The sequence below is a fragment of the Danio rerio genome, chromosome 12, assembly GCF_049306965.1.
Source record: "Danio rerio strain Tuebingen ecotype United States chromosome 12, GRCz12tu, whole genome shotgun sequence".
NCBI lineage: Eukaryota > Metazoa > Chordata > Actinopteri > Cypriniformes > Danionidae > Danio > Danio rerio.
Window position 1 is genome coordinate 18,199,464 of NC_133187.1, and position 16,032 is coordinate 18,215,495.

The 16,032-nt window shown below is 39.1% G+C and overlaps 1 protein-coding gene across 1 annotated transcript; it reads right to left on the reverse strand.

Moving 5' to 3' along the window:
• Positions 1-12,791: 12,791 nt before the first annotated feature.
• Positions 12,792-15,415, reverse strand: ctslb (cathepsin Lb). Its single transcript, NM_131198.2, has 8 exons — positions 15,326-15,415; positions 14,983-15,118; positions 14,740-14,862; positions 14,265-14,417; positions 13,850-14,074; positions 13,465-13,633; positions 13,218-13,335; positions 12,792-13,132 (listed from the first exon to the last, which is right to left on the reverse strand). Exons 1-8 carry the CDS (start codon positions 15,358-15,360, stop codon positions 13,033-13,035), a joined length of 1,059 nt encoding a protein of 352 aa, NP_571273.2. The 5' UTR covers positions 15,361-15,415; the 3' UTR covers positions 12,792-13,032.
• Between the last annotated feature and the right edge of the window lie 617 nt (positions 15,416-16,032).

The window sequence follows — 16,032 nt, forward strand, 5'->3', positions numbered from 1 at the left end:
GCGACACCGTCTGTGAATTCACCCAGGAATTCAAGGGGGTGAGAGAACAGTCTGATGTCAGTCTTACACCCACTCCGCACTGCCCCACTGCTGGTACATCGGCGATTGTAGCGATGAATCCATTAGCAAGATCTCTGCCTGCCTGGTTAGCGTGGGCCAGCCCTTCGCGATGGCTCATACGCACAAACAGACTCGGCTATGCGATTCAGTTCGCGAAATGGCGCCCCAAGTTCATGGGTGTGTATTTCACCAGGGTCAGCCCCCTGTCCGCCCCTGCCTTGCGAGAGGAGATTGCTGTCCTCCTGGCAAAGGATACAATCAAGCCGGTCCCTCCAGCCGAGATGGAGTGCGGGTTTTACAGCCCGTACTTCATCGTGCCAAAAAATAGCGGTGGGTCACGGCCTATCCTAGATCTGTGTGTTTTGAACCGCTGTCTGCACAAGCTGCCGTTCAGAATGCTCACGCAGAAGCGCATCCTTTGGTGCGTTCGTCCTCGGGATTGATTTGGAGCAATAGACCTGAAGGACGCGTATTTCCATGTCTCCATTCTTCCTCGTCACTGTCAGTTTCTGCTGTTTGCATTCGAAGGTCGAGCTTGGCAATAGAAAGTCCTCCCCTTCGGCTCTCTCTGTCTCCGCGGGTCTTCACCAAGCTCGCGGAGGGTGCCTTAGCTTCGGCTCGCGGGAATCCACATGCTCGATTATCTTGATGACTGGCTGATTTTAGCCCACTCTCGGGAGCAATTGATTATGCACAGAGACAAGGTGCTCCGGGACCTCCACCTGTTAGGGCATCAGGTCAACCGAGAAAAGAGCAAACTCTCCCTCGTGCAGAGGATCTCTTTTCTCGGGTTGGAGCTGGACTCGGTCACCATGACAGCTAATGCTGAACTGTCTGAGAGAGCTCGACACCAAAATAGTGGTCCCACTGAAATTATTTCAGAGGCTCCTGGGGCATATTGCATCCGCAGCCGCTGTCACGCCACTCGGATTACTCCATATGAGACCACTCAAGCACTGGCTTCACGATCGAGTCCCCAGACGCGCATGGCACGCGGGCACACACCGAGTCACTGTTACTGCGCTGTGTCGCCGCGCCCTCAGCCCTTGAAACAACCCCTCGTTCCTAAAGGCCGGAGTGCCTCTAGGACAGGCGTCCAGTCATGTTGTTTCAACAGGTGCTTCCAGCACGGGCTGGGGGGCTGTGTGCTGCGGGGATGCAGATGCGGGCCTGTGGAAAGGAACACAGTTGCATTAGCATATCAATCGCCTGAAGGTGTTGGCAGTGTTCCTCGCTCTCCACCGTTTTTTTCTGGTGCTGGAGCAGCAGCACGTGCTGGTGAGGACGCACAGTACGGTGGCGAATATCAACTGCATGGGGGGTATTCGCTCTCGCCGCATGTTTCAGCTCGCCTGCTGTCTGCTCCTCTGGAATTATCTGCGGCTGAAATCGATGCGGGCCATTCACATTCCAGGCAAGCTCAACCGTGCAGCCGATGCACTCTCACGGCAGCCTTTATGTTCCGGAGAATGGAGACTCCACCCCGAGTCTGTTCAGGTGATATGGCCGCGATTCGGGGAAGCCCAGATCGATCTGTTTGCTTCCCCCAAGAACGCTCATTGCCATTTGTTCTTTTCCCTGACCGAGAGCTCTCTCGGCACGGATGCACTGGCCCGCAGCTGGCCTCGGGGCATGCACAAATATGCGTTTCCCCCAGTGAGCCTGCTCGTGCAATTACTGTACAAGGTCAGGGAGGACGAGGAACTTTTGCTGGTTGCGCCCCTCTGGACCAACCGGACCTGGATGTCAGAGCTCTCCCTCCTCGCGACGGCCCTCCCCTGGCAGATCCCTTTGAGAGAGGACCTACTCTCTCAGGGACAGGGCACCATCTGGCACCCTCGCCCTGATCTTTGTAACCTCCATGTGTGGTCCTTAGACGCGAGGAAGACTACCTAGGAAGTAACCTACCGATTGCGGTGGTTAATACCGTCACTCGGGCTAGAGCCCCCTCCTCAAGCGCGCCTATGCCCTGAAGTGGAGTCTATTCACTGAATGGTGCGTCTCTCGCAGAAAAGACCCCCAAAAATTGCCAGATCAGCCTTGTACTTTCTTTATTCCAAGAGAAGCTGGAGAGCAGGCTGTTGCCCTCCACACTCTAGGTTACGTGGCTGCCATCTCCGCTCTCATGACGCGGTGGCTGGCAGCACCGAAGAAGGCATAACCTCATCATATAGTTCCTCAGAGGCGCTAGGTGAATGAATCCACCCCGCCCCCCTCTCATGCCCTCTTGAGATCTCGCCCTTGTTCTCACGAGCCTGCATTCAGTTCCCTTCGAACCTCGACTCAGTATCTTTAAGATTTCTGTCCCTGAAGACAGCTCTGCTGGTCGCGTTGATATCGATTTAGAGGGTCGGGGACCTGGCATTTTTCGGTGGATAGTGGATGCCATCTCCCTCGCTTACCCGAGCCAGGGTGAGCCGTTCCCCCAAAGGTGTTTGCGCACTTGCGTGCACGCGGCACCTCTCTAACAGACATCTATTGAGCTGTGGGCTGGGCGACACCTAATACATTCGCAAGGTTTTACAATCTGCGAGTGGAGCCTCAAGGGTATTTGGTAACCCTTGGTGATTGAGGAAACAACTCGGTAAAGTTGTTGAAACACGCTTGCTGCACCATTCTCCCTAACACGGAGATATGTGCGTTTTTCATCTGTCAGTTAACTTCCCTGATTAGGTGAGCCCTGCAGATTCCTCCAAGGCCCCAAGCGCTGACTCAGCGGAGAAGTCTGGTGGCCTCCGCAGCGTCCTTCCTATCGGGACTGCACGCTTTCCCAACGCACTGTCGTATTATTCCTAGAAATTATCTAGATGCTTGCAAATCCCAAAAAATATATCTTAATTCGTAAAACTTCTTTTAAAGTGGGATACTGTAAGTAAGGGTGTTCCTTAGCTGTAAGTATCAGTCTCTTCAGCTTAAACGGATAGCATTGCCTTGCCTTCCCTGTCCTTATATGCTGAGTTGATTGCAATAAGCCACAGGTGCACAAGCTTACGCTGCCAACTCATTTGGCATTTCATTGGCCCATTATATACTCTTTCAGATGATTGGCTTTCTGAAACGAAATCCCCATACGTGGATTTAATCAACTTATAGCATTTCCGTTCCCCGAGGAGGGTTACTTTAGTAACTAGAGCGTTATCTGCTATATAAAGTCCTACTGTTACTTTATGAAAAATATATTTATGGTTTGCATCAAACAAAAATTAAGCATTGCAGTAAAAAATGTTTACTTTGCATTATTGTTTTAATATGCATGTCAATTTATTAAATAATATTTCAGCTACAAAACAAACGAAAAAATATAATAAATCATTCAATTCAAGTCTGAAAGCTGCAAAGCAGTCATCTTTAATTAAATAGAAAAAATATATACATCTCAAGAAATAATGGACAAAAGAAAGTCTCACTTCTATCACTCTTTAAAAGTTTTGATTTCGGTTGGTGTCATTTTAAATGCTCAGTCTCGTTATGCGCTCATTTACAGTTTTCTGTGTTTGTAAGAAAAAAAGGAGACGAGTAAAATAAAGATCACAATTTTCTCACGATTCTGTAGATGTAAAATAAAGGTTAATATGAGTCGGCAATTATTATTATTTCACGCGGCTCTCAAATGATCACTCTGTGCCACAAACTGAATATTATTTACAACTTTAATTGTAATTAACTTTAATTTAAGTAGGGGGCACGCACGCCCTCGCTGCGATAACAGCTCAACGGTCAGCAGCTCATGTCACGTGTGATTTCCTGGCCGCGAATACAGCATTATATGAAGACAAAAATTACATTTTTTGGTGAATTATACTTTATAAATACAGTATGTGACTCTTTCAACATCATTCAGAGGTGTCCATGCCGCTGAGCAATGCTGAGTATGTGAAATAAAAACGAAGACTCGTGCAGCCGCCTTTGCTTTTCTCTTGATCTTGAAACTATGATTGGCAGAATCGTAGAAATGATGAATTAAGATCTTCTAGGGGTCCAATCGAGTTTACGATCTTTTTTCGATTAATTTTGCAGCTCTACATCCAGGGCAGAGAAGAGTTCTCGAGATGAGCACAATACCGCTCTTTGTTATGAGCTGCAGATTCAGTGTAAACTTGTAAAGGCGAGCTTCTTTGGCGATGATGTGTGCAGTATTAGATCATACATTTAGCGGACATTTGCACTCAGGCCCGGCTCTAATTAATTTGGCACCCTAGGCAAGATTTCAGATTTCAGGTTTGCATATTGATTACAGTTACTATAGTTATTTAGTGAAGAGCAGCAAATGAATCTCTCTGTGTTTTGTTTAATAACAGAGGTTTCACTTTAAGAATGCACAGATCTATAATGAAAGCATTCAACTACTTTAGTAAATGTTTGTGCTCATTTAGGAGAAAATTTGTTGTGCGTTTAAAACAAAACACGCAGGATGGATATGTTTACATATTTTTAAGTGTATTTGTCTGTTTAAACACGCACCCGAATCACCTAAGCATCGCTAACTTAGCGCGGTTTCTGACACATTCTGACACATTCAATGATAGAGGGCAATAACTCACAGCCAATTCACAGCTGTCTTTTTCTCTTTTTCTTCGCTCAATATTACGACCACTGCTTTGTTTAAGCCCTCGCAATCTGCTTGTTAAGTGTGATGTTACGCGCAGCGGCTTCCGGGTCTAAGCGCTCTATTAAACTGTTGGGGAGACCCATGAAATAAATATAATAAAAAAAAAAAAAAAACATTTTTAAAAAATAAAAAATGTAATAAAAGCATTTAGAAAGCAATTTAATACTTTTCGAAAATCACGATTACAATATATGTCTATGCCTAATATCCGATGCCCAGAAAGTTTTACATTTTTTTATAAGTTGTTAAAATTTTGATATTTGTTTTGCAGTCGGCCCAGAGTTTGTTGTGTACACAATGACTTTATTTAAAATTAACTTTAATGTGTGATATGAATAAAAAGTGATCATAAACGAGTAATTTCTCAACTCATATGAGTGGCGGCTTGGGCCCGAAAACAGCATTAAATACGTCACCAACACGTCATCACTTAACAAGCGGATATGCGTTTAGCCGGATGAGCTTGCGCTGAACGGCGCAAAGAAAAAAAACAAGAAAAAAAAGAAGCACTTTTCCGACGGTCCCTTACTGAGAGCTCTGCTCAGCGTGAGCTCTCCTTGCTAAACGCATATCGCAACAGCTTAAAATGGAGCAGTGCTCGTAATGTCGAGCAAAAAAAAAAGAAAAAGACAGCTGTGAAACATAACCAGCTGTGTCTTTTTGTAGTGTGATGGTTTAGTGCAGCTGATGGATATGAGTAACCAAAATGTGATGGTGCTGTGCAGCTGATTGGCATTGACATCGGCCAATCGGCACGTAGCACCGCCTTTTTAAACCTGATTGGTTGGTGCTTGGGATACGTCACGTCCGACTCTGACGCACTGGTTTGGGTGTCTGTAGCTGCAGCTACAGGTACAGGCTCTGCGCTCTTTCTGATGAATTTTTTGTAAGTTGTTTGAATCGACCCACATTAAGCTCTCTTTTGGCATTGTTCTAGAGCATCGTGTGGCGGTGGCTTTTCCCTTGGCTGTGGTGGCTGGATGACTGTCCAGTTGCAGGTATGTAATGGCTTTTAACTGGCTGAGTAATGGGGTTTAGCCGCATTTAACCTGCGTGTTTCATGCCGTACAGCTATTAATTCCGGCACTTCGCTGTATTGTATCGACCAACGAGTGATTAGAACGTGTCTGAGTCTGCGCCCATTGGTAAGTGAAGCACATATGATTTGGTGTGATCATTTAAAGGACCATGTTAATGGGCTTGTTTGCGCTTTTCCTCCTTAGGAGTCAGTAAATGCAACAGATCAAGATTCGGGCACCTTCTTTGAAATCACTCGAAAACAGCAAGACAGCCGGTTACCCGCCGATTTGTTTCAGCGCGTGCGCGAACTCCACCTCATATATCAGCGCTCAGATCCTTCTCTCAACATATAAATAAATCCACGCAAAAATTTGAAATAAAGGCCTGCACTTAACACAAATTGAAAATTCATAATTTTTAAAAAAACTGGGCTCAAATTTAATACCTCCTCAGATGATGTTTATTACTTTTAATACTTTTTTAATGGCCTTAATTTTGGCTAATTTCATTTACTACCTTTTACAACCCCGCGGACACCCTGTGTCTAATGTCTCCTTTTTGCTGAATTTAGTACCTGTCTATTGAGATTTTGAGATTGTCTAAATTTATCCATATTTTGACCAACCACAATCTTTCTACCTAAGATGTGCAACGTAGTCCGTGACCTTCTGTTAGTACGCCTGATGTTGATTTGAGATTGTATGTGCAGAGAAGCCTACAAACTCTGTATGTATCTTGATGCTGGCTTCTAATGATAAAACTGCAAACTTTTTTCTTCAGTAAATGTTTTTAATAACTGTATCTAACTCCTGACCTTTGTCCATCTCCACGTGTATTTGGGATTAACTGGTAATCACCATAGCAGGGCAGGCCTTTGTCAGGATCATCAGTTTTGATGCACCCAGCTCTGCAAGTTCAGACTAAGCTGAGCCCAATTTATTTAGCTGTTGTCTGGTTTATATTCATTGTAGCGTACAGTCCACAGATAAAATTACTTATTGATTTTACCAAGGAGAATCTTGCGTGGGTTTTACGACTCCTGGCTCCACGAAGTCTGGGTATCCGCGACACCTTTCGTTTGCCCTAAAATCATTGGTCGAGCAAGTTGAGAGGGCAGTGCCACAGAGCTCAATCTTAAAAGCTGCCCCTCCCGTAGGCTCGTGGCAGAAGTCCGAACAAAGAACTTCCCAAAGGTGGCCCCTTTGAGGGGCGAGCGGCTCTTCTATGCCGCATGGACTTTCCAGCCACGTTTTCTTTTTCCGGCAAAGTAAACTCAGTTTAAAGTTTGCGATCACGTTCCTCCGAATTGTATTGCAAACTCAACGCATCAAGAAGGACATCGAAGGAGTTTCATCACGACGGAAGCATAAAGGGAGAGACCCCAGACATTAAAGTCCAGGTATTTTTAGTTATGCGAATAAGCTGTGCCCCTTTTATCAAAAAGGTTTTTTTTTTTATAATCTTGATAATCCTTTTAGGTGTGTGTGTTTGGAACTGAAAGCTATTTTGCCACCCTTTATCTGAAATCTCTATTTCCGCGCTTTGCTATCTCACTCTGTTTTTTACATGTTCTATAGACCCGTATAGCCTATCTCCACGTGGTTTACCTTTGTTCTATGTTTTATGTATGTTCGTGCGTTTGTTTGTTATCCGTCTGACTAGTCAATATATCCCACTATAATAAAACAAATTGTATTGCTTGCCCCACAGAAAAAGTCACTGAAAAACAGATTTCCCTGCCTAGCTGTTATAAGTTGATTAAACTTATGAATGATTAATCTACTTCACAAGAAGTAGCAATAATTTCCTTTTCTAAATGAATAGATCATTACCGTGTCTGCTCGGAAGAGTGGCGGCTCTGGCTATGTTTGTTTGGTCAAGTTAACAATAAATTAATCCAGAATGTTAATGATTAACGATAATTCGTTATTGTTGATAATTAATATTCATAATCTGAGAGTCTGCTCGGTCGAGCGGGCAGAATCATAAACAATCATATGTTTGTTTGACCAAATTGACCGAAGCTTAAGCCAGAATATTAATAATTAAGAATAAACCATTATTGTTGATTATTGATATTTATAAATTGAGCTAATTTCTGTTACATCATAATGTGCTTAATAATTGTACATTGGTAATTTGTAAAGGATTTATTTTTCATTACTAAATTAAGCATTGCAATATTTACAAACCAGTTATTTAAGCATAGTTGGTGTTTTTGTAAGATAATTCAGAACGAGATATTAAATGTTTTTTAAACTATTCAAATTAACATTTATATTTCTTATGATTCAGGCATATACTACTAGTTAATTTGTATACTAGTAAATGCTTTAAAAACTCAACTTCATCCAGTTTTGTGACCTAATCTAAAGTGAGGACTATTTATGCTTTATAAATCTCTTATAAATGACAATTAAAGGCTCAGGTGAATTCTAAACAGAAAAAAAAGAATCATAGACGAAATCATTCATTTTTATTAGTTTGAAGATACACAAATAAAACTGTATCAAATAAAAAAATTAATCCTGCAACCTTATCTAAAATACACTTACTGTACCATGTAAACATTGCATCCTATTACTTTAAATTATCATATTGTTGTTGTTTTATCCAATTTTTGTCGTATTTTGACACTTCGTTGTTCAGCAGTGTTTAAACTTAAAAGTAATTTTACTTTTTAAATAAGATTGCAAAGATTATTGTTCATTTGATACCAAGCCTTTATTTGTCATTTATAAAGGATTTACAAATTATGGATAGTCCTCATTTAGATTAGGATTAGGTTAAGGTAAAAAAAAAACATGTTTTAACATACATAGTAACCATTAAAATAGACCTGAATAATAAGATATATATAGACGTTGATTAGAATGTTTATTAATCATCACTCATTCTGATTGATCTTCAAAACCTCCAACTACTCTTAAATACAAATGGTTTGTAAATAATGCAATACTGAATTTTGTAATGAAAAATTAACCCAGTCACAAATTATGAAAGTACAATTACTAAGCACATTATAAATGTAGAGGTAATGTTTAACAAATAATGAATTCACTAGATGCTAATGCTTAACAAATGATTCATACTGTGTAAAATTACAGATTTCCCCTCATCACACCAACAACAGGTGCTACACCATAATCACGCTCCTTCAAGAGCAAACACTTAATTGATTAACGTTGCATGATTGTCTGCTAAAGTTCAGATTTTCCATCTTGACCGATTCGTGCAACATGCTCATTACCGGCGCTTTACGCAAATTTGGTAATTCGAATTGCCTCATTCACACGAATAGTGCCACAGGATGTCTATTCATGGTTTTGTAATAATTTAACGTGTATATCACTCGTGCTTGATGCTTCATCCGTGTCAGGTTTGAGCTCACCATAAGAGCTGTGTTGCAGCTGGATGGACATCCACTTTATAAAGCATATGCCAGAATTGGTGGTTCATTACTTATATCAGTCCATAATATACTTGGAGACGTTTTTGTAAAAGGACATCTATGAAGCAAAAACTATTTTTGGAAGCTGTTTGACAAACATGTGTGTTGGTATAGTGTGTTCACAATCATATTGGAGTGATGTAGATATTAATGCATATAACATATAAACAAGACAAGATTTGCAAAAAAAAAAAAAAAAAAAAAAGATCTGTTCACTGCATTTCCATGGTATATTGAACTACATAATTCATAACCGCTGGAATCACCACAAAACAAATGTTTATTCATTTGATTACATCCAGCCTTTATTTATTGAAATTATCATCAGATAAGCTATTTTTCATGGGTTAACCTGCGATTACACTTGATCAGCATTAAACATTTGGACTGACATGCCAAAAATTTTTAGTAATGGGGTCACACTTCACAATAAGGTTTCATTAGCTGATGTCAGTTAATATATTTACTAACATTAATTATGAACAATACTTGTACAGCATTTATTAATCATAGTTCAGCATTTAATACACTATAAAAAAATAATAATAATAAACGGTCAATTGACTTGCAGCTATATGGCTGCCAAACAAAAACCGTAAAATTTCTTTTTTTAAAATCAAGTGCAAAAGATAATAAATTACAGATATTTTCATTAAAATGTTTATAGAAAAACACTGTTATTTTACAGCCTTTATTAGATTATTACAATCAAACACCATCAATAAAGTTTCTGCACTAAAAGTTTAAGAGTAAAAAATTCCCTAAATCGTTACGATCAAACTTCTTAAATAAAATGCCAAGACATGCTTAAGGTCGTAATTTAACAGTTTTATTGTGGATCAAAAAAGTCTGGAAAAAACAACATACGAGATACAACTGATTAAAATTCTCACAACATTAAAACTACAGTTGTTACATTTCATTGAATAGTATTTCTGTAAAACTTGTAGAGGTTTAAGTTATATGGAATGATTCAGTTCCAAATCTTAAATGACATGAAACTAATAAAAAGGGGACGCTGACAAAGGAGTGCAGATCAAAATGCAGGTTTATTACACATAGCAATGAGATGGTCAGTCAAGCAACATTCAACACAGGGGCAAACAGATGTATGCAGGGAATCCAGAGTCATGGTCAAATAACAAGAAAATGGTCAGTCCCGGCAACAAACAACAATTAACAAATAAAGCAAGACAAAAAAGAGAAATGTGTCATAATGTTCACAGTAACCATATTTATAACAAGACTTACAAGACTGCTCTTAAAATCCTTGTAATCAGTTCATAACGATCCTCCAACTGTGTGTGTGTGTGTGTGTGTGTGTGTGTGTGTGTGTGTGTGTGTGCGCGTGTGTCTGTGTATTCGTACACTATTTTATAATAACAGGTGGACACATGAGAGCTGCTTCACTCTGTCTTGTTTACTCAGGAACTGACGTCATGACCACTGTGTTACCACATTACAGATTTAAACCACATCATACATTCATACGTTCCGCTTCCAATGTATCATTTATGGTACACCTCCCCTTTTAAGTAGAAACCCTCTTCTAACATTTACTTGTAAGAACAAACATTCCACTACAAGTAACATCATCTCTGAACATAACCTTAAACTCAAGCAAAAAACTTTCTTTTCTTTTTACTTTTTTTTCTTAAGAACATAACCTCTATTCTCTTTACAAGTTAAGTCGTGACACTCTGCCTGAACTTGTCACATAAGACTCTCTGGACCTATCCTTGTCTTTTACAGGATGGATATAAGTTTCAGTGTTACCTGTGTCAAGGTTTGTGTCTCTGGGTTCAGTGAGTTCTTGATGTTGCATTGGGTGCATTGCCCGCACATAAGTGCGGTTTCTCCTCAGTAGTCCTTCATCAGTGTGTATGATGTAGGATCTTGGTGTTACCGCTGGACTCATGACTGTCCCTTGAGATTGTTCTCTTGGCAGCCACAAACTTTGTCTAGGTTTCAGTATTGGCAAAGGACGTACTTGGTGGCGCATATCATACCAGCATCGCTGTTTGCTTGTGGGTATCTTGGGCTGCTAGTAATGTGTGCAACCCCCATAGTCACATGCATTATTCTTAAAGAGTGCAGTATGGCCCCAACTCAGGTGGAAGATCATGTTTCATCAGCCACTCAGTCTCACAGTATTGGATGAGTTTTCCACAAATAGGATCAGCTTTCTGACTCTTGATTATAGTAGTCAACCGTGTCTCTGTAGCTGGGAGGGCCTGAATCACTGCATCCACAAACACCTTTACTTCCTCCTCTTCCTGTTTCTCCTCCTGCGTAAATGTATGTTTTACTGCGGCTCTTGATAAAGTGTAAGGAGTTATGAGTTGTTTACCCGGCACATGCACAATGTCAAATGTGACATTGTTCCCCCTTTCTGTCAGTCCAGTTGGCTTTTCTGTTTTGCTGCATCTCCAGGGCCATTGCCTCCAGTGTTGGGCCTTTTTCCTTACCTCCCTCTGTTCCCAGGCCGGACGTCTTCTAGTTTTTTCCAAACACCAGCTTCCTCTCTTTCACTCGATCCTCTGCATCCCCCACACGTCTGCCTTATTAAGCGCCCCCTGCTGGGTAATGTTGAGAAGGCCGCTGAATTTCTGATATAGTTTGTGATTTTATTCCAGCTGTTGTTTTGCTTTTCTTTTTTTTTTTTGTCTAAGGATCATGAAATTCCCTCTGTGGGAATATGTTGTGCCAGCACTGTTTACAGTTAAAGACTGTCAAAAGACTGTTCTGTTTTTTTTTCCCTCCTCCTGGTTAGACTTTGGTCTTCCTCCAGAAAATTACTTATTTTTAATCTAACTTATTTAGAAATTTAATCAGTTGTATCTCGCATGTTGTTTTTTCCAGACTTTATGATCCAAAATAAAACTGTTAATTTATGACCCTGAGCATGTCTTGGCATTTTAATAAAGGTGCTTAATCGTAATGATTTAGGGAAAATTCTTTTAAATAACATTGTTTTCTCTTGAACTTTAAGTGCAGTCACTTTATTGATGGTGTTTGATTGTAATAATCTAGGAAAAGTCTGTAAAAAAAAAGTCTTTTTACTTTTATTTAAATACTGTATAACTAATACTGTAATTTCCCAATATTAAAAAAAAACAAGAATGTCAGTATTTGTCTTTAATGATAAAGTACCTAAAATGAAAGTTAAACTGTTAATTCAGAGAGATTGTCATTTTACTAAGTTTTGAATATAATTTGAAATGTCAAATAATTACTGTAAAAAAAGGTTAGAGATTTTCTGTAAAATTAGGTGTTTTTTTTTTTTTTTTTTTTTTTTTTTACAGTGTAATGCTTTAACATCCAAATTCATGTTTGGTAACATTAGTTGATGCACCATGAGTTATCTATTACCAATGAAAAACTGTATTTTCATTGACTAACAAGCAAATACTTACTGTTACCATTAGTGCATATCAAAACAATATTGTTGAATGCTGAGATTTGTACCTTTAATTAGATTTTTTTGTGGTAATTTGATCCGGTTATAAAGAATTGTAGTACATAATCAGAATAGCTTAGTCTTAATCTGCCCCATTAAATTCAACACAGGTCTAATGTAAGAAACACTTTTTAAACATTTAATATTTATGGTTTTCCTACATGATATGCAAATAAACACAGTACAGACTTGAGATTGCCATGCCAGAAAATTTATTATTTATCCATTTGCAGGTCAAATAGATCCAGTACAAAATTCTTCTTCTTGGATAAACAAAATATATGAAACACAAGAAAAATGGAATTTCCTAAAATACCACTATCATAGCCCTAACAGCAGAACAACTTGATAAAATAGAAGAAATAAAAACACATTAAAATAGAGAAACCATAAACGTGTCTTTTTCAGAATGCAGAGAAGGCTCCAGTGACCTTACATTAGGGGATAGCTGGCCTTTGTCGCAACGCCACAGTGATTGTTTTTGTCTTTTGCCATGTAGATGTAGCCTTTGTCACCCCATTTGTCAGACCAGCTAAAAAAAGTTGAAAGAAATAATAAAATATGAAAACATGCAATCAAGCTTGTGCCCGCAAAACTAAAGATTGTTTGCATCATACCTGTTCTTCACAATCCAGTATCTATTCCCAGCAACATCAGCACCCTGATAACCATAGCCAACCACCAAGACTGCATGATCAAGTCGACTACTGCTACATGCTCTCTCATAATAGATGCCTAAAGATCAGAATATTAGAAAGGAGCTAAGGCAGAGTAAGTTCAGTAATAAGTTTGTAATAATTGTATAACTAACCATTTTTGCAAATATTGAATTAAAACTAGAGTTGAGGGATATCAGGCACTTACCAGACTGATAGAACTGTAGGGATTGATGTGATGCGTCAATAGCAACAGATACAGGACCCACAGCAGCAACAGCATTCATTAGGGCAAGCTCATTACCGCTGGGAATGTCCACGAATCCGGTGATTTTAGCGACATTAAAACGGGGGTCATACCGGCATGGCAGATCATCCTGCAAGCACAAAGTTAAAATAAGAAAAAAGTGGTACATTGAAGTCTTAAAATACTTAATGATCTTCATTCAAAGAGATTAAAAAACTAAAATTTTTGAACAATCTTTTGAACAAAACTTGACATTTTTCCACAATCTGCAAATACAGCAGTTTAATCCCATGTCTTCAAAAAAAAAAAATTCATTGCTCAGAAACTGTCACAATATGATTCTTACCCTTGCAAGATAAGGGTATGACTGCTCAGAATCCAGCCCCTTGTTTTCTTTAACATACTGGAAGGCCTGGTCCATGAGGCCTCCATTACACCCTTGATTGCCCTGTGGTCTGGAACAGTCCACCAAGTTTTGCTCACTCATAGAAATCAGCTTTCCAGTTTTACGGAAGAGCTGACCTTCCAAGGCACCCGTTGAACTGAAAGACCAGCAAGATCCACATTGTTTCTAAAACCACAAAACAGAAAAAAAGTCACCAAACAGTAAAGCTACAGATACACATACTGACATTTAATAGCCATTTATACATTAAACTGGGTTCACCAGATCAACTGTAAATAGATCAATTGTAATAGATGCAACTATAGGTCCTAATTTAGCAAAAAACATTTGCAGTTTTCAGTTACTTTAAACTCACCTGGTCTTTGACAGGAGTAACATAGCCCCTCTGTCTCCAGTCAACCTGTTGTGGGGCTGCAAAAAAGCTCGGTTCCATGAACAACGGGCCCTGTGACGTCTGGTTGGGGTCATGCGTATAACCATTCATTGCCTGTCTGAACTCCTCATTTGTCTAGTAAATAGATTGTAGTGAAATGTTAATAAAAGTCTTACAAATAGTACTTTTAAAGGTATCGATAGCACCTCATATTGAGAATTAAAGTAATTTTGCAGAAAATCCATTAAAGCACACAGGGCTTAAATCTCTAATCTAGGATGTTGTTGACTGTAATTGAATCATTTAATAAACACAACAACATTCTGATCTGGTTTCACACTTATGAATCTTGCATTTTGATAGTTTTTTTTTTCTCTCTTTGACCATTTGGATTGTATAAAGCAATATAGATAGAGAAATAAATGACTGTAATTGACTGTAATACTAAACTGCTCACCATGTCACCAAATTGATTCATTCCCATTTTAAAGGTGTGATTTCCATAGGAATACTCAAAGTTGTGTTGCTCAATTTTTCTCAAGTTCTCCTCCCAAATCATTCTCCTCCCGACCTCTACGTCCTGGAGTAGAAAGTAGATACAGTATCAGTTATTGCAAAGCACCAGTTCAACATAAACACATGCACTGCATCATTCATTCATGTTAAGCTGATACATGGCTACAGACAACAGTCTTCCCACCTCATGATAGCTTTTTCCATGCTGGCTCTTCCAGGAGTTCCAGTGGTCATCTAACTGGATGTCTATAGATGGAGCAGCAAACACTGCACTTATGTACAGCGTGACGAGCAAAGCAAACATCATCCTGCCTGGAGGACTAACAGAAAAAAACAATAACAGTAAAAAAAAAATTACTTAAAGCAAATGAAAAAGAAAAAGAAAATTTACAAACATTAACAAAACACTTTAAACAGGCAACAGCACAAGCAGTTAAATATCCTGTGAGTTGAGGTAAATGTCTCATTAATATAATACAAGGAATGTCTCTTATAAAGGAAGGAAAAAATTAAAGATTTACACTTACCTTTCACAAGCAAACCTTACTGACTGTAATTCCATACAATTGAGTGTGTTTTATAGCCTGTCCGAACATAGAGGCGGTCTCTTATTGGCTGACGTTGATGATGAAACTAGTCAATTTACAGCCAATCAGGTGCAGCAAGAACTTTATCTTGTCATGTGATCCAGAATCACAAGTATTCATCAATGGACTATGGTGATTGTTTATATTATTAGTAGCCTGTAAAAAGATAACGGAAACCAGAAATGTTTTGTTATTTTCACAGCTTATAAAAACAACACTTTCAATACACAAGTGGAAAGCTTACTAGAATATGCTACACTGATTGGGGGGATGTAGAGATTGTTTAAGGTTTGTTTTAATCATTGTTTGTGTTTGTCACATAAGGGTGTGTTTCACCAATCTCACATGCTTAAACAGAAAATAATCCAAGATAAAACACAGAGTCCATTTAGAAAACTAAGCATTTTTAAATAGCATCAGGGGCTAATTACTTTAATTCTAATTACTAAATATATTTAATAATTAAGACTGACTGAAATTAGCAGACACAATACTTCTAGTTTTATTGTTTCCTTTATATATATATTACCGTTTTATCTTATATAGATCTTTTATTTTAAACATAAAGCAGTAAATAAATGAAAGTAACAAGCTGTTTACTCACTCAATAAAAATTTTAAAGCAAAACCAGACATAAACACAAAACA